This window comes from Chanos chanos, chromosome 7 (genome assembly GCF_902362185.1).
Source record: "Chanos chanos chromosome 7, fChaCha1.1, whole genome shotgun sequence".
In the NCBI taxonomy this organism is placed as follows: domain Eukaryota; kingdom Metazoa; phylum Chordata; class Actinopteri; order Gonorynchiformes; family Chanidae; genus Chanos; species Chanos chanos.
Genome location: NC_044501.1, coordinates 22055291 through 22082282, shown reverse-complemented (window position 1 = coordinate 22082282; position 26992 = coordinate 22055291). Strand labels below are relative to the sequence as shown.

The 26992-nt window shown below is 40.2% G+C and overlaps 2 protein-coding genes across 2 annotated transcripts; one reads left to right on the top strand and one right to left on the bottom strand.

Annotated features, from left to right (window-relative positions):
- Positions 1-11872: 11872 nt before the first annotated feature.
- Positions 11873-18047, top strand: ywhaba (tyrosine 3-monooxygenase/tryptophan 5-monooxygenase activation protein, beta polypeptide a). The gene is made up of 6 exons (XM_030780961.1): positions 11873-11964; positions 14242-14542; positions 14882-15005; positions 15382-15545; positions 15836-15931; positions 16040-18047. Exons 2-6 carry the CDS (start codon positions 14249-14251, stop codon positions 16094-16096), a joined length of 735 nt encoding a protein of 244 aa, XP_030636821.1. The 5' UTR covers positions 11873-11964; positions 14242-14248; the 3' UTR covers positions 16097-18047.
- Positions 18048-19983: 1936 nt separating this feature from the next.
- Positions 19984-23214, bottom strand: tomm34 (translocase of outer mitochondrial membrane 34). The gene is made up of 8 exons (XM_030780960.1): positions 22972-23214; positions 22655-22794; positions 22026-22125; positions 21644-21796; positions 21209-21360; positions 20680-20821; positions 20260-20386; positions 19984-20143 (listed from the first exon to the last, which is right to left on the bottom strand). The coding sequence occupies exons 2-8, from the start codon at positions 22782-22784 to the stop codon at positions 20042-20044; spliced, it is 906 nt and encodes a 301-aa protein (XP_030636820.1). The 5' UTR covers positions 22785-22794; positions 22972-23214; the 3' UTR covers positions 19984-20041.
- Between the last annotated feature and the right edge of the window lie 3778 nt (positions 23215-26992).

The window sequence follows — 26992 nt, the reverse complement described above, 5'->3', positions numbered from 1 at the left end:
AAAATGGAGCAGTCCTCTGCCAGTTAATATAGAAATTGGGGCTCTGAGTTTGATTCATATTTCTCATGTCCAAACAGTGAAAAACTCTAAACATTTGCAAATGGAGAAGAGGAATGATCCATCTTGAAGTATGACTAAAAAATCTGCACTGTGTATACAGATAGACTATGTTGTTATAGCCTAATAGTGAAAATCGGGGGGGGGGGGTTTGGTTTTTTTGCATGGACTCTCTCTGTAGCACAGAAATCCTTTATACTTCTGCATAATTGCAGTAGGAGTGATTTTGCAGCAAGATAAATGGCCTTCTAATCAGAGAGCTGTAGGTTTAAAGGCTAGGTGTGAGGGTTCAGTGCTGATCCGCCCCACAGCAAAGTCCTGAAACCCTATCACCAGAGGCCTCTGACACAGAAAGCAATAGAAGTAAGGGGAAGTAATATTTGTAAGTCGCTCTGAGTGTCAGCTAAATAAATCAATGTAGATTCTGTCATGGCTTATTTGTAAAAATAAATAAATAAACAAAGCAACATCTGTACAGAGTGAAAAAAGCTTAACTGGGGTTTTGATATAATGCTGCGATTCAGGAAACATGAAACTGTAAGTAGGGTTTTTCAGTTATAAATTTTCAATTTTTCAATTAGCTGGTCAGTAGTAAGCCAAAAGTCAAAACTGACTGACAGGGCCAGAGTTAGGCAGTCTTGGCTTAAGAATGTCCCACATACATTTATAAGAAAAAGTAGAACATCTCTCAAGGAAACTTAAAGTGATATAACACTGTAATATTTTAAATGACTACATTCAATGTAATAAAATAAAAGTGAATGTTCGAAATGAATGCAATCATTTATTTTATGTTATTAACTCTTTTATTATTTGTAGGCAATACATAATAAAACTTATGTCAAGTGATATGAGGAGCATTAGATTCTTGTTGGTTCGATTATATGCTGGTTAGTAAAATATAAATTGAGTAGGTTTTTTTAATGACTAATGTTAAAACAATACAATGTAATACTATAAATGGAGCAAAAGGAGCCTTTTCCCCCAAACACACTTTTACACTGACATTATAGACCACTGACCATAGGAGTTATAATCCCTATTTATCAGATTTGTGGTCAGGGTTTTTGTAGTTGACAAAGTTTTTTACCTTGTGGTCCAATGGGGCACATATTTCACCCAGTGCAGTACAACTGGAAGATGTGAATGTTTAAGCTTTCTCTTTGACTTAAAAGCCTGTTTGACCTCAAAACTGAATTTTCCATTACAGGAGATCTCTAGCAAATTATGTATTTACTGTGGGTGGAGATGGCAGTCTATGGTTAATGGAAGTAGATTTGCATTAATGAACAACAGAGATGAATGCTGTCTGACAAAGAAATAGGATTATTTTTAACCTTGTGTCAGTGTGGGTTTAGCAGAAATCAGGCAAGAGATATATAACTGGGAGCTAATGTGAAAGCCATGAAGCATTGCACACATATTTGATTGGGCAACATGTGACTGCACTGATAGCTCTGTTCTTCATTAGAGAGTGAAGGGTATAGTACACTGTGTTTTGGATATTATGCAAATAAGTTGAAAACATGGGGAAGTGTTCTCCATCATTTCAGTCTTCAAAAGACATCAGGGTCACATTGTAGTTTGATAGAGGAAAGCAGGGAACTTCACACCAAGATGAAAAAGTGCAAAATAAAGTAAAATAAAATACATCGGGTAGCTAAACGTTCATACTACAAACCAGTCTAATACAGTGAAACTACTGGCCGGAGGTGGGGAGTAATGAAGTTCAAATACTTTGTGATTGTACTTAAGTACAGTTTTCAGGTATCTGTGCTTTACTTGAGTATTTATTCTTCTGACAACTGTTTACTTTTACGCTCTACATTTTAGCACAATTATCTGTACTTTCTACATTTGAGGGGAATATCGATTATTTTTAATTTTGCATCATCGCGCGCCTTTCCAACACATAGAAAAGACGATCCCTTGGTGTATCCTACGATGCATATCACGCACGACAGACGTTTCAGGACTAAAACGAAGGTCAAAGACTTAACAAGACGAAACAGACAAGAAGGGGAGACTCGACCGCGGAGAAAAGGGCGTCTGAGGTGTCGATAACAGGGGAAACTAGTAGCGACATGGATGAAAGTGAACCAGACAACATTACAGACGGAGCAGATTCAGAGCAAGACATTCCCCATCCATGGCCTTATTTCAGGGCCGCAATTATAATATATATTGGGTGCAGGTGGGGAACCCCACCCCTTCCACAATGTTCAAATATGGCCAAAATGCCCCCACCCAATATATTGATATAAAAAATATAAATAAACAAATGCTATGCAACAACAGGCAAACACGCACCGCCGTCCGAAATAATCATTAGCAAATGTAATCAAACTTAAACTTAACTTAACAAACTGCCGTTATTATTACTACCGGTCCTACTATTACGGAGTAGTGCAGTTCTGCATGTGGTTTTTCAAAGTGGTGTTACCGTACCCCAGCAGAAGCTAATGCTCGACTTGTGAGTGCAATCAATCATTCATCACTAACGTTAGCTATCATGACTAAGTTACCTGGAAAGTTAATTAGACACCCATTCACCCAGCAACCAACAATGGTGCTTACGTTTTATTTATATTACGTAATATTTGTCAGAAAGCCCATATGAAGACTGAGCAAAGTGTCAGTCATTTATGTTGCGCTGCATGTGTAATTTATGTAGACAATAGTAGCTTTCATTTATTGCATATTCGTATGGTATACTGTATAGCTGTACTTGCTTATGATAAATAGCATTATTTGTTTGTTTGATAAAAGTGCATGCAGTTTTATTACAGTCAGCTTTCATTTACAGTGAGTGTCGTCATGAGCAAGAGGAGGGGTTTCCGTGACATTTGTCAATTTTTTGGGCAGCCTCAGAAAAGAGGAAAAGTTAGTTGAGAGCAGTGAGAAAATAAGTACCAGTCAGATGATAGAAGTATACAGTGGTGTAAGAGATGAGTATAATTCTTGATATAATAATCATTGCCATTCAGATCAGAAATGGTTAGTAATCCATTCCTGAACATCATGGCAAGAAACACCACTTGTTTACTGATAATATTTCTTTTGTGTTCACTCTGGTGTGTTCAGACTTAAGAGAGAGAGGGAGAGAGAGAACATGATGATGCCAACAGGGCATGGAGAGCAGGTGAGATGGAGGTGAGTGAGAAAAGGAGCAAATATTGATGGTTAAAATGATACTACAATCAAGAACCGACTTTCCCAGTTAAAAATCAATGTTATGAGTTTGAAAATGATCACGGAGCACTATTTTAGTCTGAAAGTCTCATCTGGTACGTCACACACAGAGTGAGGGAGGGAGAGTAGGGTGGGATCGGGTGTGGCTACGGCAAGGTGTCATAGTTTAGTCTGAGGTACTGTGCAGTTGTTTTGTTTTGAATTGAATGATTATTGTTATGATTGTACTTTATTAATTCCTTATCTCTGCCATTGCATACGATGAAACAAGAAAGGGTAAGAAGAAGAAGAGCAAAGGAAAAACAGAGCAATGTAATACAATACACTGTTAGAAATTATTGTAAAAAATAGAAAATAAATGAAAGGTTCATCCCATGTGTTAGTGAAATATTTAAGAATGGCAGGAAATGAGTTCTCAAATATTGAAAAAATAATATTGGGGGGAGGGGGGGTGCAGATTTGCCAAATCCAAATCATTAGGCAAAAGATCGGTCAAAAACAGGGTACAAACAAGGTCAAAGCCAGAGATCCACAGGGCAACCAAATCCAAAACATTAGGCAAAAACAGGTCCAGGAAAACACAGTCAAACTTACAAATCACAAAAGGCAAAACCTCACACAGACAGGCAGAAAAAACAAAAGGTCACAATCTGACAAGGAACAGGAACAAACTCAGGACTTAAATGCACGGAACAATTAACGGCAGAGACAGGCTATTGGAGGAAACAAACCAGGTAATAACAGGGATCAGGTGGGGGGCAGGGACAGGAGTACACAGGGACAAACAGAAGCGCATGGCAATACCAAAACAAACAAAAGCACAAGGCATAACAATACACAGAGTGGCCATCAGGGCGGCCAAATACCCCAATCCTGGCAGATGTACTGACACTTCTGTCTAGTGACAGCCTATCCAATACCGTTAGCCCATGGCTAGAGTCAGACCCATCAACAAGTAATACCCTCACCAATCCCTACACTTACCAAGCAGTCTAACATACAGAGATCAACATGCTGTCCTATTGGCAAAGTGAAGACATTGAGAACTAACTTATCTGTATTGAAAGGATCACACAAACCTTGCCTGACCTTGAAAACCCTCGAGGCTAACGTAGTGATTGATGACGAGTAGTTCAACAGCAACATCAAGGTGAGGGAAGAGACGTACTGCAAGCTAAGAGGTCATAACACCACTGGAGTCCTAAACCAAGAAACAGACTGTCAAGACTGTAATCCTGAAAATTTCTGCATCAGACATTTCCATCTGGGTGAAAGACCACAAGTGCCTAATGACAGACTCAGTATACTGTCAGCACCTGAATGCTACATGAGGACAGCAACACACCAGTACCTTCTGCCAGCTTTCACACCACCAGTGAATGCCAAGAATCCAACGACAGCCCCAACAGACAAGTCATTGTGAGCAACTAAGGCACAAGGCTTCACTCAGGCTGCCCTATTGGAGAGCCCAAACTACAGCTTTTGTTTTATACCCTATGAGGGCAAATTTGCAGAGCAGAACTGTTCCACTGGTGGTTCATCTCATCACTGTTAGCAAATATTTTCTTTGAATGCCATAACTGACAGTAGAAACACTCTGTCTTGGAGTGGAGTGTGTTCCACAGATAGTGGGGGCTTGAACTAGTTGTCTATGGTGACACCCCATTGGTGGATCTAACTGTTCAAATGGTGATGATAGTGTGAATGAGAAGAGAGGGTCCTCAGAAACTCTCAGCATCACTGAGAAAAGATGTTTGGTGTTCCTGAATTAAGAGGATCTGTTCTATATGCTTTCCAACTCACAGAGGAACATCTCTGCTGATAATTTTACTTTTGAAACACAGCTTTAAAAAACTAGTTTGGGGGGGGGGGGGGCAGGTTGGGGCTTCGTGCTGATCCCTGTAGAGAACGCTATTTAACTGAGGGTAAAATTCTATTAGTAATGTGGTTTCATCACAGACCCGGAGACAAGCATTACTTCCCAGCTCATAAAACAACTGACTGCAGAGCTTGGTGTGAAGAGTACCAGGTGCACCTCCACAGATGGAGGGACAGGTTGATGGACCAGCTGGTCTAGATGCTGAAGTATACGATCTGGAAGTTTGTGTTTGTCACATACCAAGACTGGAACAAGTGGCTCTATTTGTTGTTTCTCCAACAGAGGGGTATGCCAAACATCAATAGACATCTTGCCATTTGAGTTTTTTCAGTAATGAAGGAAGGTGTTCTATCATATATGGATTCGCTCAAAAGACATGGCAACAATACAGAGAGTTGGTTGGGTAACCTAGCAGGTTGTTTGCTTAGACAAAGGGTCGGCCTCACCAGTCTATCATGTCCACCAAACAAAGAGTAGAAAAACTGACTAATGAGAAGCATCCTTTTTGGCCAGGAGAATGGAAGGACCAGATCCACTGACCTTTATCAAAGCCATAGCTGAAAGATATGTGTGGAGTAAAACTTCAGTGTCCAAAGAGAATCAAGGCATCCTTGGCTAAACCTCAAGCATGTGACACACCTGATTGTTTATATGTACTTACAATTTTTTGTATGAGTTGAAAAACTGTTATTGAATAGTCCTTGATTGGTTTCTGATTCAAATGATACATCTTCATAAAAAGCACAGGTGGAAATCCACTTGGGAGAAAAATATTTAACCAGAAATCTTGACTCAAGTGTAATTTTTCCCCCATGTACCAGGTTAGGTATCTCTACAAACTTAATGGACTCTCTCTCTCTATACTGAACAATCAATCAATACTATAGCTATGAAGCATTACACTTTTGTTAAACCGGATGAAATAAGGCAATGAGATTGAATTCACATGACTACATAACTAGATCTCATGTCCCTCTTGTGTATTCATTAATGGAAAGCATCATCAGCAGGATGTAGATTCGAATAAGATTCACTCAGCATCCAATTAATGCCAAAAATGTTCCTTTCCTTGCCGAAAACAGAGCAATGCCAACATTAGAGGTAAACAAAGACATTAATGTTTGTAGTGTATACAGAGAGGGGTTGAGAAGGACAGAGTGAAACTGAGCAAGCTAGAGAGGGAAGAGATGCTGATAGGAGCAGTAGCTTAAAAAGGAAGAACAAAACTGTGTAGAAAAATAGAAGCAATAAAGTAACTGCCATGGTCATGTAATTCAGAGTGTAAACCAACAAGACTAGAAAGAACGTTAACATCTCTAAACTAGTAGCTGGGAACAGTATACATTCTGTTGTTTGCTTATTGAAAACGTGGTCATAGTGACGTTAAAACAGAAGTTGATGTGCTTTCATGTTTCACCAGCCCCTAGTGTTTTCATTTGGGTTCTTTGACACAGAAATTACAATACGAAGACGACAAATAAATCTTCCCTTGTCACTGTTAAGTCTCTTTTCTTTCTTCCAAAGCATGGCTAAGCATTACCACCCCTCTCGATCACGCTCCTTAAAAAATGGATGGTTTTCTTTGTGCGCAGTTTTTTGGGGAACATTCAGACAAAGAGAAGCAAATGAATTCCTTTCACAGAGTACTATGTCCTACGTAATCCCAACCATAGTAGCGGATGTGAAGGAAATTATCACTCAGTACATAACAATTTAGAAACAACTGTACTAATTATGAGATGACATGCATTCAGCGTGTTCAAATGTTTTCTCAACTCCTGTGACCTTAGCCAGCTCAAAGTGTTCCACTGGTTAGCACAGTACCAAAACTGATTTTTTTAAATTCCTGTGTGTCTTCCCAGTTAAATAACAACAAAGTGCATTTAAATCATATATAATTATCCATATTGTTTTAGAATTGTGCCTCCCAGCCCTTTTAGACAGGTTGGGCAACACCAAATCAACGCTCTGGATGTGATGTACTCTAGAATGACACAGTGAGTCACCACATTGACGTATTGATATGTCTGTGGCCACAGACAGACTAGTAAATGGAATGGTGCCAGAGCGGTGTGTTTTTAAAAATGCAGATTTCCCAGGGGACTGTGGTGGGATAGTGTAATTACTTAGAGCACCTTCAGGGGGCTAGTGCAGCTGCATTTCCCCCTCCGAATCCTGGATGAATTTCTCACTTTGGCAGAATAATTTCTCAGAAAAAAAAAAGACATTGTTATTGAGTTTTATATGTCACATAATTTGGTCCACTCTTTAAATTAAATGTAAAAAACAGGACAAAGTGCAAGTTGGCAGGGGTACTCTTTAATAACCACGATGGTTACACTGACAGCACATTTGCATTGGTTCAAAAAATGGAGAGGCAATTAAATGTAAATCTGTCTTGTGTAGTCTTTAGGTCCTAATTAACTTAATACTGTGTAATAATATGTGTAAATATGTGAAAACTTTAAAGTGTGCATAAATTATATTGACTGTTATGTTGGTTAAACTGGTTTTTGTAATGCACAGGTCATGTTACTAATATTCCAGACTCAAGTAATGTGAATGTTCTAAGGTCGTTGGTGAGCCTGGTGTGTGTTCATTTCCATTCTTTACTGTTTGTGAATGGGAATTAGGACAATGTAGGAAGCCACCAGTTTGCCTTCAATCATTGTAAGTTATTTTGGCTGCTTCCTATTTTGCCTGCTGAGTTTAGTTTAATTTTGCAGTACATTCTCTATCAGTTACACAGGTTGACACTCCAAAATAACCCAGCTCCACTGTGAACTGACTCATACATAATGTTGTATTGCTGAAGAGGAAACTGTGTTTGTCCTAGAAACACTCTACCACATACTGGTATTTCATTTAATTAAACCATGTCTTGAATGCACATTAAAATCAAAGGAAATCTGAATTATTCATGGCCTAAAAATGGATGTTCAAATCTGTTGCAGAGGGTGGTAGAACAATGTACAAGTCCTTGACTGAACCTGTGTTCTAAAATGCTATTCCTGGTCTTTTGGTTTTAATCTTGTGTTGATATGAAATAACAAATGAACTGAGGTTACACAGAGCTGAAATACATTTGTGAGTGTGCTTATTCTGTGACACATAAATTGACTGCTCTAACAACAGAAACTTCTTTTGAAACTGACCTGGAGCTCATCGTGTCAATCTGCCAGGGCTACCCTACAAATTATTAAAGCAAAAACCTCACTATTCACAAGTTTTTCAATTTGTTTAATTTTTCCTCACACGTTACTTACATCTTAATTTGTAATAAGAATTCAAATTAATTATATGTTGGCCAAAGGCCTATGATAAGTTCATGGTAGGGAAAATTCATCATTAGGAAGTTGTAAGGTGCATTTATTCATAACGTGGTGACAGATGCACTCTGCATTTAGTTTACAAAAATGTTATGCTTTTATGTCTAAAATGTAAGTGCTTAATTGCCTGACCTTAGCATAAATATGCATTGTGTATTCTTACAGCAGTCTTTCATATGAAGAAAGAAAATAAAATTTCTTAGAGCTTCTTACAGCTTAATCATCACATATTGTCTTATTTTATATATTATTTGACATCCACATGGATATAATTCACAGACAAAAATACATCCACTCAAAACAAATGGGCCCCCTCTTCCCAAAACGTTGGATAATTTTAAGTTATTGTCTACTATTTAAATGCATTATGCATCTATTTGTCTAGACAACAGCCTTGACACAGTGCCTGAGTTCAGCCTTCATTCTTATATTATTATTTCATATAATGTCACAACACTGAATTGTCTCAGAACACACTGAGTCAAGGTTAACCAGAGCAGCATGCTGTGTTTGTATGGTGAAGGACCAGTGAGGATCTTATGCCCTCTTACACTTACCATATGTATATATATATGTGTGTGTGTGTGTGTGTGTGTGTGTGTGTGTGTGTGTGTGTGTGTACATATATATATTCACGACAAAGGGAGTAGTTTCATGATGATGTCAGGAAAAAAAAACATTTAAAGGAGTTTGAAAATCTGTAGAGCTCTTTTTTATACCTCTGTATATGAATACTCCCATCTGACTAAGAATAACCCCTTTTGAGCACTTTTGTTTTCACTGATTTTTACTAACACCTGTACTACATGTGCACTTCAGTTAGTTCAGCTTTAGCATTGTGACCAAGTTTAATAATTGTTATAATTGTTCTTTAAAAAAACAAACAAACAAAGGATATCACTTTTTTCGCTCTGTTTGGAAGAGAACATTTTGTTTTACCACAGGATGCAAGAACACTCAGTCTTTGCCCTTACTGGCCAGTCTTCACTGCACCCTGCTGGTTAATCCTGAATATCACAGGCCTTGGCTCTGGTCTGGCTGCTCTGTTCCATGCTGGGCATGCAATGTACTGTGCTCCTAATAACTGGATATGGCCAAATGTAAATATGCTGGAAATGTACATTTATAATTACTTCTCTGTCATTTCAAAGTGTCAAAGCAGCTATGTTACACAGTGTCTACCTTATGATTTTTTTCTTCAGTCTTCATCAACTCCTATGAATTTTTCAGGCCATGTTTCAATATACATTTGATAAGGGATTACTGCTTGTGAAAACTGAAAGCTACCGTCACATAAAACTAAATATGATCATTGGAAAAATGATCATTGGAGTTGAAAGCAGTATGTGTCAATATGATATCCCTTTGTGTGTGCCTCAGACTGCTGATACATAGTGAGAATGTCATATGATGTGTGTATGGATAGAGATAAGACTAATCATTTTAAAGCATCTCACAAAAGCTCTCTTCAGCTCTTTCAATGTGAAAATGTCACCTTTCCTTGCATATGTGGATTTCTGGAGAGCTGAAGACAGATGTAGAGCCGTTTTAGAAACAGGTGTGGGGCTGGATGCCGTGGGATTTGGGAAAGTGCTAGACTTGTGTTAGATACTTGAGATGGAGTCACCACAGCGGAGAAGATGGTGTAGGAGCAACCACAGTGCATATGTGGTTTACTGAGGCCATCTTCAGTTAGGTTAAGGTAAAGGGTGGGATCTTTCACAAGCATCCAGTCCAGCAATGACAACAGGATTAAGCAATGATCTGGGAATGCACATAACTGCTACAGATCACAGACACATATTCATTAGCATGCTTCATAATGCTAAATCCATTTCTTTATTTTTGAAAATGTAATGTTCTGGAAGCAAGCCTGTATCTGTTTCTGCATTTTGATGGATGATCTACAGAATATATAAAGTGGTAAGTCTTGCCAAGGTAACCATGTAATAAAAGGCGTCTTGTGGACTGGCACTCCCTCATGCATGTGTTAGTCCTCTTTAGCAATACCCTGACATGTAAACAGGGCTAAGGACCTTACTGCAGCTGGGAGTTGCACATAATCCCTATAGACAAAAACACTTTCATTTGAATAACCTACAAGAATTAAAAGAAAATAATGTAAGGAAAAGATGCTCCTATCACTGCCCCTGACCAAGGGTGTAGCTCAGAACTGAAATTAGTCCTCAGGCACTAGACGGTGGCTGCCCCACTGCTCCTGAGCAGTTGGGATGTGTTAAATATGTTAAGTAGTTGGGATGTGTTAAATGCAGAGGACAAGTGTCCATATGGTCATCAAAAAAGTGTACTTAGAATTTAAATTTAAAATATGTTGGTAGATAGATTAGGGGTTGTAATAATATGTCATCTGAGGGTTTTTTTTGTTTGCTTGTTCATTCGTTTCTGTGACACTTCCAGAATGCATTGCCTTTCCCTTTCAGAAACATGGTTACTCATGTTTGTATTTGTATATATGTATTTTGCCATTGTCACAACCATGTTCAACAATAACAATAAAAGTACAAAAAGGTCGTGAACTCATGAGTATTAAGAATCTTAAAAACACCAGTGGATCCTATTTCTTATTTAAATGCAAGTCGAGAGCACATATACATATACCCATGGATGCAACACCTTAATCCTTTCCCTCTCATCATACAAGTACTAAACTAAAAATCCAAACTAAATTTCTCTCTCACCTCCAGTGTTTTTCTCCTTTCTGCTGTTTGCAATCTGAGGCAAAACTCTTTGTTAAAGCCAACTGACATTCTCCAATTGTTGGTAGATCTGTATAAAGTTGTTTTAGCATGGATATTTCGTTGTTACAGAGAACTGATCTCAACCAGTTAAACAGAGAAAATGTGGTCAAATTTGTAATGGCCAAATTTATTGAGCATATTATCCTCCATGAATATTTCAACTGATCAGGGCTGCAAAATGAATCACAGATTTCACTGGGTAACTTCACGTTGATGATGGTGATGATGTTAATGGTAATCATGAAGAGAATGTGATATAGAGTTATAGGATATAGAGTGGTCAAATAATTGGATTAAAATGCTCTGAAAAATGTCAGATGACTTTAAAATGTCAGGTTATCACACAAAACAGAGTAAAGCTTATAAATAAAGGCTTGTAGATGTTTGGCTTGGTAAGTTGTTAACAAGCTGAGGGCTTTCAGTAGGTCTATGTCGTTTTTATGTCCTATGTTACATTTAGCAAGCTGTCAGATATCTCCTGGCAACCGTTACTATAGTGATTACTGACGTAACTCCGCATTCGTTACCATGGTCTTCATGACGTCAACAGCCCTGTAAAATGCATAGGAAACCCCGGATTGGGGTTACCATAGAAACTGGCGGGGGAGGGGTGGGGTTTAGAGGAAGCGGAAGTGTCAGCGCAAGCGGAAGTGGTACTGCCCTGAATATCCCGAGCAGCGAAACGGAGGACAGCTTGATACTCCCATCGTTCAGAGAAAGAAAGCAGGAGTCAAAATATATTTTAAATGTGAGTTTATTAGCACATTGATGGTGTAATATGATATTGTGAATAATATAGGTATGTTAAGGGTTGTGAGAAAGCAACGATGGCCCCCATCGCTGTCAATGGCGGAAGGTGCCTATTGTGGTTCGGGGCTTGGTACAAGGACTTAGGCCGAGGCGTGTAATGAATAGCGAACTCGTGAATATATATTAACCACCGAGACTGTTCTAATATTCAAGAGACTGATAATGATATTTGATAGATAAATGTGCAATCACGTTAATCAACAGTGGATTACGTTTGTCATGCCAACTGGGTGGTCGTCGTGAAAAGATAGCCCGCTGGCTAACTACGCTAACCTGTAAAATTTACGGGTGACGGTTGGAGAAATGTCTGTACATAGGCCTTCGCCCGAGCAAGAACAACAATAATGTAATAAAAGATTATAGCTTGTTGTATACCTGTAGGATAATTCAGTCTATCCGAATTCCAAGCGGTCGTAGTATATTTCCAGCTGATTACATTCCACAAGGGGAAGCGAGTATGAAAGGGCGTCGCTAGCTCTCTGAATGATTCGGAGGCTAGTCGGTTAGCCGGTTAGCACTCGCTAGCGCATAGCTGCTGCCGTTTATCTGAACGCGCTGCAGTGCAGTGTTACTGCAGTATATACCGTAACTAATGCCATATTATTATATATATTTGGGGGTAGTCTAATATTATCCTGAGCCTCAGCTGAAGGATTTATTTATCAGTTTTGTCAGATGTTTAATGATGTTATTGGAATGACTCAATGTGCAGCAGGCCAGATTTCCCGATGTATCGGGCCTTTTCAGATTTTTTGACTGAACAATCATAACACCAGTGTGCAGTTGATTTCATTTCAAATTAACAGTTCAATTATAACTTGAATGTTTTAAGGATTTTTAACCGCAAAATTTGCTCACAGGGCAGTACCGTCACCAAATATACGTTAAGAGAGCGAGCTAACGTTTTCACTAGCTAGCTATGTGTGTTAAAGTGGATTCAGGAACAACATGCAGTGTTTACCAAGCTGATACCCCTTCCTACCTGTTCGTCCCTTTGACTAGCTAAGATAACAGCTTTGTCTATGCATTCTGTAACCAAGCTTAACGCCCAGGGCGTTGTCGCATTGCAAGAACACCTATCATGTTAATCGAACAATAGCGTTCAAATACAAACGGCTGAGTCGTTACAAATCTTATCAAAATTTCTTACGGAAATGTTTCTCGCTGTAGTGTAAAAGTATTATAAAAATACCAACCGTGGTATGCGATATGGGAAATTGTGAAACAGTAGACAAAATAAATCCCTAGTTCTCGGCGACAAATTACGTACTTAAAACTTTCTTTTTTCTTAGTGTGTTTCAGCTCAGTTCGCCTCAGCTGATTTGAATTTGAACTGATTTGAAGAGATTTTGGTGATAGTCTCAGTAAACGGAATGATTGACACTGATGGCATGCATCTTTCATGTTGTATAACCTGCTTACCTCAGGTACATACTTTTTGGAAATTGTTTATTGTCGTGCTATCATATACAACTGATTGAAATCCTTCATGATTTGATCATTGTAGGTCATAAATAGCCGCAGTTAATTTTGAAAGTTTTTTTTATTATTGTAGACTCAAGAGACACATTGATTCATTCCTCTCTTGAGCCACTTCATCCATTCACTGTTACGATTACTTATATTTAAGGTGTTATGCATGAAACCATGGAAGAACAGTAATGGAAAAACCCAGGTTTCACTTAGATTTTAACCATAGATAATATGATAATTAGAGAATGGGAACGCAGACACAGGGTTCAGGCAGAGAGCCACTGGACAGGCCTGACTACATGCTTACTGTTAGGTGCAGGATGAGTTGTAAATGGCTGAAAGAAGGAGGATTTTTGGAATGTGTGCATGTGGAGTCCTCTTGGCATGCGCAAGTCAAGTTGAGGGCATTTCAGGAGACAGAGTTTAAGGCCAATGCTGACATGGAGTTCTGAGGATAAATCCCAAAAGGCCTCTTTCAGTATCCTGTCAGTATGTTCATTAAAGTTTAAAACTGTTGAGCAGCTGCACACTAATGTTTTCAAGAAAAAAAGAAAGAAAGTTTTCATTCCACTTACAAGTCTTAACCTTTAACTTCCAAAACTTGTTGGTATAATTGAGCTGGTTATCAATAAAATATTAGTAGTGCCATATGTAATACATACACTGGAATGTAAGTTGCAGATATGGCTACGTTTTGTGATCCTGGCTAAGTTGTCTTGTGTAATGTGCTTTCCCACGGCAGTCTCAACATGGACAAGAGCGATCTGGTGCAGAAAGCTAAACTTGCCGAGCAGGCGGAGCGTTATGATGACATGGCCGCAGCAATGAAGGAGGTGACGGAGGGCGGAATTGAGCTGTCCAATGAGGAGCGCAACCTTCTGTCGGTGGCTTACAAAAACGTGGTCGGTGCCCGCCGCTCCTCCTGGCGGGTCATCTCTAGCATCGAGCAGAAGACCGAAGGTAATGAGAAGAAGCAGCAGATGGCGCGCGAGTACCGTGAAAAGATCGAGACAGAGCTGCAGGACATCTGTAACGACGTGCTGGTGAGGATCTGAACCACCGCTATGTCACTGATAATGGAGAAGCCGCTTGGTGGTCCTGAAAGAGTTTTTCTGTAGCTCTGTGGCACTAATATCGCTAAGGAGTATCCAGTGTGACACATGTCTGTCTTGCATGATTCAGTCTTGTTACTTCTGTGCATCTGTGACTGTAGCTGTGTATGTGAATCTAAAGAAATGTGGCATTGAATTTCTTTATAAGCAGGTTAATTATGCCCAAGCTCTGTAAGTGGTCACAAGATATTTTGAGCAGTTCAGTTATAGTGGGTGTTGAATTGAATGTGTATGCTTTCTTAACGTCAAACTTCTTGTCTGCCTTCACAGGGGCTCCTTGACAAGTACCTCATTGTCAATGCTAGCCAGGCAGAAAGCAAAGTCTTCTACCTGAAAATGAAAGGCGACTACTTCAGATATCTGTCTGAGGTGGCTTCCGGAGACTCAAAGAAGAGTAAGTAGATGTGATCGGTGCCAGAGACTGCCGTGAGTCAGAAATTTTAATGCAGGAGGGGAAACCTCCCACTCCAAGACATTTATTACACTGATGCAGCTCAGAACAAACTAATTCACCCAGTCTTTTTATCGCCGTTTCACACGCTTCCCTTTCTAAAAATAAATAAATAAAAGCAACAGCGTTCAGCATTCACAACCAAGGCAACCAGTTTGTTCTGATGGACTGGACTGTAGAAAAGTACTTCATGCTGAGACAATGTGAAGCCATGGTTAGAGAGAGTTGTTTCATGTGGGCTTGTCTGAGACCATGGTAAAGAAAGTCTTTCAGTATTCCTCTGGCTAACTGCTGTGTTTGTGGCGTTTTCTCTCTGCAGGCACAGTGGAGAACTCCCAGAAGGCCTACCAGGAGGCATTTGAGATCAGCAAGAAGGAGATGCAGCCGACACACCCCATCCGACTGGGTTTAGCTCTCAACTTCTCCGTCTTCTACTATGAAATCCTTAATTCCCCCGAGCAGGCCTGCAGTTTGGCAAAGACAGTGAGTGACCTTAGAGGATTGTAGAGCTGCTCTTTCAAAGCCACATGATCAATAATCAATACACCTAAAAAGCTTTTACAGGAAAACGCAGCTTTGCTGTTTTTGTCCCCATAATATCTGGTTAGGACAAATAGAAGTTCTTAAACCAGAGAATAGCACTCCGTTTATCAGTTTGGTATTTTCATGGCTTTCCAGTAGTACCACAAGCAGGTTTTGACTTTCTAAATCCTAGCTTTGTGCTGAAGATTGGCATGTGTGATTGCTGAGTTGTTGATGTGTTTGCTCTGCAGGCCTTTGATGAGGCTATTGCTGAGCTTGATACCTTGAACGAGGATTCCTACAAAGACAGTACTCTGATCATGCAGCTACTAAGGGACAACCTCACTGTGAGTTTTCTTTTCTCTTTCTGTCTTTTCAGTAAATCTCTGTACAACAGTGAAAACTGGTGCTCAGTTGCAGACAACTGACATTTTTGTCCTCTTTTTTCTTTCCAGCTGTGGACATCAGAAAACCAGGGTGATGAGGGGGATGCCGGAGAAGGCGAGAACTAAAGGCGTTGCACTTCACTGTTAAATCCACCCACACTCTTATCTTACACATATACAGCCCATACATCCCTTCTCCATCCACCACACCCACCAACCCCACCCCCTTCTGTATGACCAGTAGCATGAATTGTACTTGACCTACCAGCCGTGCCCTTCTGAGATCGTCATGGCGACAGGGTAACGTTCACTTGTTAGTAGGCTGAGTCCTGTGTGTACAGGGAGGTGGTAATAATCAAAAAGGAAAAAAAAACATGACCTTGTTGGGAAAAAATAAGACTATTTTTCATCCCCTGCTGATAATCCCTCCTAACATTTTTGAAGATACATGTTTCTTTGACCTAGCAAAGTTATGCATTATAGTTTCTCCCCTTCCCCTCCCCCCCCCCCCCCCCCTTCCTTAGTGTACTGGCGTGCGCTGGTTTTATTCAAAGGTTATTAAACTGTCTGTTTAATTTAACAAACACTGTGATGTTTAGTTATTCTCCACAGCTTGTGTGAGGGGAAAGTCAGAAAACTGTGGCAGTGCAATTCTGCTGTGGCTTCATACAGAACGGAAAAAAACGCAGGCTGTATTGTGACACTGACTACCATGCTTCATTGCCGTGTAACATTCACTCTTTATTTTGCATATGAGAACTAAAATTATACAAAAAAGGGACCCTTGGCTTTTCCATTCCTCATCTTTTCAGTAGAAAAAAAAGACATTCCACCAGAGCAGAACACTTCAAGATTATACTCTTTTTCTCTCTTTCCCTGTCTTTCCTTTGTTTGTTCGAACAAACTGGAGAATTGTCCTGAGCTGTCTGTAGGATGGTCAGCAAAACAAGGTGCTCTTTGACATCAGTAAAAAAAAATGTTTCCCTATTTGTTCTCATGCCCCCCCCCCCCCACACATTTTATGTTATAATTAATCTCAGTTCAATTTCAAATATGAAAATCTATAAATTGTAAAACGTTTTAGAGCTAAATTTGAATTTGTCTTTAACGTTCAATATCATAAAACCTGCTCGCAAAAGAAGTACCTTAAAGCCGTTACTTAATGTAATTTTTTTTTCTTTTTCTTTTTCAACCCTGTCTTGAGGGCCTTATACTGATGGTTCCAGACTGATCAATGCTTGTGTTTTTCCTTCTCTGACTGATCTCTTGTGAAAAGAAGACCTATTTGGGTGAATGGATACCCATGCAAAGCCAGCTCAGACATAAATGTGATGTGATTGTGATAGAATAGCCCTGCCAGTTGCGAAGAGAGATTGGTATCTGCTCTCTATTGGACCATTGATTTAAAGTATGTTAGAGGTGATCCATCTTGTAGTGTGAGACCCTAAATTTATACTGAAAAAAATGGTTATTAGATTCTGGATGAAAAATTGTGTTTAGGACCTAACGCTTTTTTTTCTGTCTTCTGTTTTGTTTTTTTGTTTGTTTTTTTTTTGGTTTTATTTTGGGGTTTTTTTTTAGGGTAGCTGAATTCAGTGTCACAATACCTTGTCATTACCAGAACATTCCACATAGGTGTAGAACTCATCTGTCTCAGACTGTCTTGCTGCAGACAATGTTTCATGCACTGAAGAAAAAAAAATTCCTCCCCCTTAGCTGAACAAATGGCAGTTACTCTACGCTTGATTAAAAAAAAAAAACATGCAGTAGTGAATGTGGAGCCGAGCCTGTCTGTATATCTGGTATCTCCAATTGCTTTGTTTTTACTGACCAGTATTCTGCCTACAGTTTGCTTCTGTGACGGTTTTATTGCTTAGCGCGCACGTGGTTGTGAACATTTAGAGTAGATTAAGACAAAAAAAAACAAAATGAACAAAAAAAAAACCCAACCTGGTTATTGACGTAATACTAGATTTGTGTATGTCTTTTAAAACAGTTCTAGTTTCACCTTACATGTTATAATCAGGAAAGTGTAAAAGACAATTTAAAGTGAAATAAAAGTTTTATCAGTTCCAAATTGCCCTGTTTTATTTTTGGACACTGTACACATTTACCTGGAGAATGGTTCTAATGTACAGTCTTTAGGACAGTTCACCAAAAGGTGCTGTTTGACCTGTTTAAAATGTTTCCCTAATGGGAAAAAGACGTTAACCATAAAAGATATGGATGAGTTACATTGTTGTCTCCTGCAGGCTTTTTCATGCTTTAATCATCTAAAGAAGACAAAGCATGCATGTTGCCCAAATTATACCACATAGTAAAAAGGAAAATAATAATTGAAACTGACCTCTCCTGCACCCACCAATCTGATTTTCTAGGGTTTTGGAGTGCTGGGTCGCTGTAAATATTTCCAAGCTAATGTGGTTTGGTACATGTTTTCCATATGTAATAACCACAGCTGACACGCCACGGCTTGTCCATATCACCCACAGAGCATCTTTAGTTGGTCAATAATGTTTTAATCAACTTAGATCTCACCTCTGTCAAGAGGCCAGCTGCATGAAAAACCGTGTTTCTTTTCAACTGTTTTATACATCTGGTGATTAAAGGCAGCAAAGCTGTCCAAAGGCTGTTTTCATCACATTGAATAATAAGACAAACTGGACACAGCATGAGATAGCGCTAGCACATACCATGACTACAGAAGATCAAGAACTGTCCTTAAGTACTGTCAATTGATACGACTTCCATGCATGTCAGAAAGACTTTCCAGAGGATCTAACTGTCTAAGTTAGGTCTTCTTGCCCGTAGCTCCATAGATTCTTACATTAGTATATCTGCTGTTTTCATGGGTGGTAAAATGGATGGCCCCCCATGCTTGTAGCTCAGAAAATTTCTGTAATTTGTTAAAAAAGATGTTGAATGCTACATTCAAACTAAAAGGGCCTTGCACCACACAAGTATCACCTTCTGCATCTCTCTCATTCTCCAACGTTAACGTGACAGAACATTCTGGAGAGAAAACTGAGAGTATTGATCTCTCAAGAATGCCATCTGCATTCTAATCGAATTAGGTATAAAGGTGACGCAAATAACAAACTCTACTGACACATCTCACAATCTGGCTTTAATTATATGATAAACATCACATGGGCATTTCTCAGAGCATGTATGATAGTTCATTGGGGACACTAACATTCCTGTGATCCAAAGGTTACAGCAGTATTTAAATATTTCCTTATCAAAGTGTGTAATATAATAATGCAAATATTCAATGCTAAGAAAAAGAATGACATTTTGAAATGCTTTTGCTGCCATCAAGTTTTAAGCCAAATTCAGTAAAAAGTAGAGTATGAGGGATATGGCTTTTGTGTTAATAGAGAATGAAAACTAGACTATGTACGATCCCCAGAGAAACAATAATAGACATCTGTCAGTACTGACACATTACTGTCCAATGTCCTGTCAGCCTAAATTTGTGCACTTTCAAAACTTTTAACAGGCAAAAAAGCATTTGTCCTCTTAATTAACAGCATGTGTTGCTCACGGCAGGTAGGATATTGCATATGTTGATTATCCAGTGGAAAATGAGCTGGTGAATGAAATGGAATGGGGTCTTATTATAGCTCTAATGCATAAAACATTTGAGACAGCTAGCAGGCTAGCACATGTAAACAGGTGTACACATGTCACACTATTTCTGCTGTAAAGAAGATGAAAGTATATTTGTAAACAACATTCTGAATCATCATTATCAATAAGTTACCTGTGCTGGCTGACTTTAACTAACTGAATAACGTGGCGAAGAAGCAAAATAGGAGTCCACTACCACTTATGGAGCATTAATGTCTAAACTCTGTCATCAACTGGTCTGTGCCACATTGAAAAAAAACCCAAACCTTTAACATCAATTCAGCAGTGACAGTCACAAACATAGCTGAAGAAAGGCAGGTGAACAACTGAGGTGCAAGATGGCATAATTGGAGGAGACAAATACAGGCACTTCAGGGGAAAAACACTAAGAGTCAAAATGTGGGTCCCTCATTTCCATGGACTCTAGGGAACACTGGGTCATTTCATCTTCTGTGCTTCCTGAAGAAGTTTCTGTGCTGCTGTATTGTTTGGCTCAATCTTCAGCAAGCTGTTAAGATCCTCAATACAAGCCTTCTTCTCCTACAGAGAGAAACGTTCAAAACAAGAAAAAAATATGAAAGAATGACAGTGCATGAAGCAGACAAAACATGCCTGTGTAACCTATTTATGTTTAATGTAAGTTGAAAGGTCCTTACTTTCAGCTGTTTGTGTGCTTGTGCCCGTCTGTACAGCGCTTTGACATTAGTGGAGTCGAGTTGTAGAGCTTCTGTGCAATCTTTGAGAGCCTCTTTGTACATCTTCATTGAAAGGTAACACAGGGCCCTGCCAGTAACGCAACCAACCATGTCACACACCCCACAGCTACAGCTCTGAGACAGCACAAATAGTTCAAACGTAGCTTTGGCAGAAATGAACCAAACAACTTCAAGTTCAGATGCAGTAATGAAACCACTAACGCTACATCCGACCACCAAAAAAAGAAAAAAAAAATATATACACACACACACACACACACACACACACACACACACATATATATATATATATATATATATATATATATATATATGGCTGACATGTTTCCATGTTTTGCGTGGAACTGCTTGCAGCTTTACCTGTTTGTGTAGGTCGTGACCTCTGAAGGGTCATAACTAAGAGACTCTGTGTATTTCTCCACTGCCTTTTTGTGCTCTCCTTTCTTCACCAGTGAATTGCCTTCCTCTTTCAAGGTCTTAGCTTTTTTCACAGCATCATGCCCTGCAGATCCACCATAAAATCAGCACTTCTTTTTCAGGTGGGTTTCTCTATGGTACTTGTATTTGGTCTGTATTTTTTCATTCCAACAAGAGAATGCCCATTTTTCGATGATGGATTCTTTTAACCAAATATTGGAGTTTTATTTGGTCCCCTTTAATACACAGGGGTTTGACAGCTCGCCATTTGTATTACTTAAGATACAGATGCATATCTGAACAATAGTTTCCAAATTGATTACTATAGCTAAATTCAATCTGTAAACCTCACATAAATGAAAAGACTGCATAATTTGTGCGCGTGTGGGACTGTAATCTTGTTTTCTTCCTGTAATTAATTTCTTATTGTCATTTTTGTTCCAATAAACCATGACTTTTTATTAGGTCATACCGGGCTTGTCTTTGATGCCATTCTGTTGGGTGGTAGGAGCTGCGCTTGCTGTTTGGGCCCATTTCTCTTTCACTGCCATTGGCACTGTGGGAATTGGTGGAAGCTTCTCTCTCCAGGAGGGACCGTCCACCTCAGACAGGGCTTTTGTCATTCTGGAGTGAGGGATGGATTTACCAGTAGGGCACAGCTTCACTCAAGAGGATGACTTGGGATCATGCAGATATACAATGTAATATGGGCTCAGGACATTACTGTTTGAAATCAAGTGAGTTACCAAAGAAGACTTAAAATGGTCAGTTCTTAATCAAAGAGCTATTTATAGCCATGGAAATGTTTGACTTGTCTGCTTTGATGCACAATTTTATGTGGAAAAACAACTGATCTGATCAAACATTTTGACAAAGAGAACATGAGTGCAAGCAAATGAAAAGTTACCTGTTCGTGCCATCATGAGCAGCTGGTATATTGCAGTCTATCTGTAGGACGGTTTTGTAGTCGACATAAGCCAGTCTGTATCTCTCCATAGCTTCATATGCTGCCGCCCGTCGCAACAAGGACTTAATCCCAAAGGGAACCAGCTCAAGAGATCTGATGAAAGATTGAACAGGACAAATGCATTTTAGCAACATGTTGAGAAAGCACTTTATGTAAGCTCCATGTAACATGACAACCAGCCTACATGCGATGCATGCAAATGATAACAGGCAGTTCTGGATACTGTATATCAAACATGATTAGACCGCCTCTCTAGACACAGCTATAATAAAGCTTGAAGGGAAATGACTTAATGATCATTTTATCCTGAGTAGGAACTCACACTGTGCAATCCTTGACACATTCATTGCAGTTTCCATCTTTCAGATAACTGGCTGCTCGATTAGAATACAGAATACTTAGATCCTCCTGGTTCTTCTGACCTGTGTGTAGAATTAACCCAGTACACATTAACATGTGAAACAATTTGGAATTGCCTTGCAATGTCTTCAAATTATTCTTACAAGTGATGGTATCAAGTTGTGCTAAGTATGTCAGATACCCTACAAAGGCTTCACGCAGACACACACACCTATCAATACTTTGATGAGTAACCTTCCTTGTAGTTGAGACGGCTATAGACTTCTACAAGTAAAAAAAAAAAATTGAGTGATGGCTTCCTCAAGGTTGATCATAGAAGTTATTACTACAAAAATCTCTTTGCTTGAAAGGAGAACACAGCGTCCTTAAGAAAACGTGGTAATGTATACAGCTAACTAACAAACTGAATCAGCTGGAAAGGATATTTATGAAGTCACGTAGGCCTAAACTGAAAATGAGCCGTAGTGAATGATACGGTGACCCCTCATTAAAGTTTGAAAATCCCCATCGGTCTTGCTGCTCTTGCCGGGGTTGTACCAAATCATACTAACAGTGCACCCTTTAAGTTTTCGAAACTGAATTGTGTCTTACCCGACTTTTCCAGTAAGTTGATGGCTTGACTGTAAAGCGAGACAGCCTCTCCATATTGCCCGGTTTTAAAGCACTCGTTACCGGCTTGCTTCAGATCTGACCACGACTGTGACCGCCGCTTCTGGGGCATTTTTATCTTCCTGACACAAGATGAACCGATGTTACCAAAACAGACAGCCGACAGCTCTCAACTCACTGGCTAGCTACTGTCAGTCTCAAATGTCAAATGCGCAAATAACTTTAGCTAAACAGTCGACGAACTTACTAAATATCTAGAAAATGAACCGTTATACAAGATGTGACATCATTTCTCTTACCCTTGTCGATCGCGTCAAAAACGGTTAACACAAACGGCAGACGGTCCACAAAAAACGTTGTTCCTTAAGTTAGCAAGCCACACAGTCCGAGCTATAAAGCTAGCTACATAGCCAGTCAGCTAAGTGTGGTGCCGGGCTTGTTCTTTTAGAATAAATGGTTACGAGACGTGTCAAACGTTACACTGTTTAATCAAGGCGTTTGTCCGTGTACGCTGCTTTAAAGCTCTTGGTGCTACTTTAGATCTATCTAGAAAACACTGGAAAGAGGAGGCCTGTAAGCCCCTGTGCGCTTTACCAAACTACTTGCAGGGAGCACCTCACCACGTTTGCCGGCTGAATGGCTGACACTGTAACGAAACGGTGTAATGTTTCATTTTCTGTTCTTCCTCCTTAGGACACAGCAGTCTACAACCTAGTTTCTATTTGAAGATGTGGATGAACGATAAGTAGCACTACCCAAACAAGCTGTTGATTCCCCCCTTCTGGAGCAATTCCAACTGCATGGTTGCCAGTTAAAAAATTATCGAGACTCTTCAACTTGTTTTAAACATGTCGTTTTATATCGTTATTTCTCGGGTTTTTTCTCTACAAGCGCGTGCCATGCGCTCGTATCGATTTGGCCTTCTGAGTGCCAAACGTGAAAAAAAATCATGTTATTCTCAAGAGCCATTATTTCATATGCCATTACTTAGATCAAGTTTAAATAACTTAACAAACAAATACATAAATTCTGAGATTTTCTGACATTTAAGAAACGCCTGAATTATTATTTATTATATCGAATAAATAAAGTCTCACACATTGAATAACGCATGTTTATTTTTGCGAGGCGCTTAGTGTTTTTCCTTTTTCTTTTCTTTTTTTTCGTCTTCACGTAAATTTTCGAAATGTAAACAGTTTGTCAAAGTCAAATCAGCGATATAGTGATTTCTTCTCAAAAATGTGGAGTCCCCGAGGCTACATTTGTGCTAGGCAACCTGTTCAGTTTTGCCGTTCTTTAAGGATTAGTTCTTTTTGAGCGAATCCCTTGGGTGACAAAACACACACACCAGGGTCACCTCTATGTAACAGTTTTTTCCCTATTCTGTTCAACTCATTGTTGCAAATAAGTCTCTCTCTCTCTCTGGGTCTTTCCACGGCTGAATTCTTAAGTATCCATTAGCCAATGACAGCTGTGATCCCTTGGGCAAAGCATGGTCCGTGAGTTCCTGTGTGTGGCCAAAAAGGAACAGTCTCTTAAATGACAGTGAGGAATGATTCTATGAATGAGTTGCATACACTGTCTTGTCACCTGCTGGCTGGATCCAACCAGTTCTTGCACTAGAAGTACTGGGACAAATGAACTGGTAAAATCATCCCCAGTCAATTCCTGTGTTCATTCACAAATAAGTTACAAACATTCAGCGATTCACAAAATAAAGACAGTTAGATTTTAGTTACATGTCATGAACAAACAAAACTTACAGTTGAGTCATATGGAGAAGTCACATTGTCAAATCCAACCAAGTGCATAAAGAAATAAGTCAAAATATACAAATGAATGGATAAACATATAAACAACTTTCACTTATTCTTTTATTTATGTATTCACTTTAGTATTGGAACTGCAGTGGTGGTCTAGCATAGTGGGTCATTGAGCAGGACAAGGTGTGTCTCAGAATGTATACAGAAATGATACATTTTATTATGCTCACTTAAAAATGTAACGCAGTTAAGTTTCATAAGAGGTCTAAGAGGGCACCTCCTAGCCTGTAAAGAAATGAGTAATTAGAAAATGAAATGACTAGTTACAGGAACAAAACAATGTTTCCAAATGAGTTGTAAATAACAAAATGCAAATTAGTTTTTGGGAGCACACTCTTCAGACTGGTGTTACCATGACCGACTCTCTGAGTAAACTGCTGCTTGCAGCATTTAGCTTTCCTTAATATGATTCAGCCAAACACAGTGATTATATTTATGGTGAAGTTTTAGCCATGCAGTTAGCTGATAGATAACTGTGATGACATTTCAAATTTAGCCCACTGACAAAATGCATAAGCTTAATTTTTAGTGAAATGGACTACTGATCCCTGCACTGCATTCATGATATCCAATTTTTCAAAAATTACCAAACAGTTAGTTTGTGAGATTTTTATGGACATTTTGATCACAGTTTACAGTTAAGTGTGGAATCCAGGGATCAGAGCAGAAGAATCAACGTTTCACTCACTGAATCTTATAACTTGTTCATCAAAATGTTCTAAGCTATGTTAATCAAGCTTGTTGTCAACTTTACACTGGAAAATGAATATTCTGTATTTAATTTTTTTTTTTTTATATTTTGCCTATTTACCAGTATACTTAAGTAAATTCAGACTGTATTAAATGTGAGAATATAAAGTATATATATATATATATGTGTGTGTGTGTGTGTGTGTGTGTGTGTGTGTGTGTGTGCCCCTCCTGGAATCGCAACCTTATCGTGGTGGAGGGGTTTGTGAGTCCCTGTGATCCTGGGAGCTGTGCTGTCTAGAGCATCTAGCTCCTGGTAGGGTCACCCAAGGCAGAGAGGTCCCAGGTGAGGGGCCAGACAAAAAGCGATTCTGAAAGCCCTTATGATCAGCACCCACAAAGATACAGGCACCTCGCTCGGAATAGGGAGACCGGGGCCACCTCCTGGAGCCAGGCCTGGGAGGGGAGCTCGTAGACGAGCGCCTGGTGGCTGGACCTGCCACGGGGTCCGGCCGGGCTCAGCCCGAATGAGTGGGCCCACCACCTGCGAGGGGAGAAATAGAGGCCGGGTGCGATGGCACACGGGTGACAGGATGGGGCGAGGGCCCCAGCGGACTGGACTTACAGTGCAGAAACTGGCTTTTGGTACGTGGAATGTCACCTCTCTGGGGGGGAAGGAGCCGGAACTTGTGCGGGAGGTGGAGCGATACCAACTAGATATAGTTGGGCTCACTTCTACGCGCAGCTTTGGCTCTGGAACCAAACTCCTGGATGGGGGCTGGACTCTGTCCTTCTCTGGAGTTGCCTGGGGTGAGAGGCGGCGGGCAGGTGTGGCGTTACTTGTTAGCCCCCGACTGAGCGCCGCTGTGTTGGAGTTTGTCCCGGTGAGCGAAAGGGTTGCCTCACTGCGCCTTCGGGTTGCAGGGGGGAAATCTCTGACTGTCGTGACGGCGTACGCGCCGAACGGCAGCTCAGAGTACCCAGCCTTCCTAGATACACTGGAAAGTGTCCTAGTGAAGACACCATCTGGGGACTCGGTAGTTCTACTGGGAGACTTCAATGTTCACGTTGGCAATGATGGAGAGACTTGGAGGGGAGGGATTGGGAGGAACGGCCTACCCGATCTGAACCCGAGTGGTGCTTTGTTATTGGACTTCTGTGCGAGTCATGGATTGTCCATAACGAACACCATGTTCGAGCATAAGGCAGCTCATAAGTGTACTTGGTACCAGAGCTCCTTAGGCGAACGGTCGATGATCGACTTTGTAGTCGTCTCATCAGACCTGCGGCCATATGTGCTGGACACTCGGGTGAAGAGAGGGGCAGAGCTGTCAACTGATCACCACCTGGTGGTGAGTTGGATCAGATGGCGGGGAAGGCTGCCCAACAGACCTGGTAAACCCAAGCGCATAGTGAGGGTGAACTGGGAACGGCTGGCTGAGGACCCTGTACGGAAGATCTTCAACTCACACCTCCGGAGGAGCTTCTCCCTGATCCCGAGGGAGGCTGCGGACATGGAGTCTGAATGGACCCTGTTCAGAGCCTCCATTGTTGAAGCGGCAGCTTTGAGCTTTGGCCAGCTGTCGTCGGTGCCTGTCGTGGCGGCAACCCAAGGACCCGGTGGTGGACGCCACCCATGAGGGAAGCCGTCAGGCTGAAGAAGGAGGCCTTCCAGGCTTGGCTAGTACGGGGACTCCGGAATTGGCTGAGAGGTACCGGCATGCCAAAAGGGCTGCAGTGACGGCTGTCATGGAAGCAAAAACTCGGGTATGGAAGGAGTTTGGGGAGGCCATGGAAAAGGACTTTC

Excerpts from the sequence above, each read along its gene's own strand:
- ywhaba (XM_030780961.1), top strand. The coding sequence starts at position 14,249 with ATGGACAAGAGCGATCTGGTGCAGAAAGCTAAACTTGCCGAGCAGGCG. Across the intron at positions 14,543-14,881 it reads ACATCTGTAACGACGTGCTG|GGGCTCCTTGACAAGTACCT; the intron begins GTGAGGATCTGA and ends CTGCCTTCACAG. Across the intron at positions 15,006-15,381 it reads TTCCGGAGACTCAAAGAAGA|GCACAGTGGAGAACTCCCAG; the intron begins GTAAGTAGATGT and ends TTCTCTCTGCAG.
- tomm34 (XM_030780960.1), bottom strand. The coding sequence starts at position 22,784 with ATGCCCCAGAAGCGGCGGTCACAGTCGTGGTCAGATCTGAAGCAAGCC. Across the intron at positions 21,797-22,025 it reads TGTGTCAAGGATTGCACAGT|ATCTCTTGAGCTGGTTCCCT; the intron begins GTGAGTTCCTAC and ends ATCTTTCATCAG. Across the intron at positions 20,822-21,208 it reads TGGCATCAAAGACAAGCCCG|GGCATGATGCTGTGAAAAAA; the intron begins GTATGACCTAAT and ends GTGGATCTGCAG.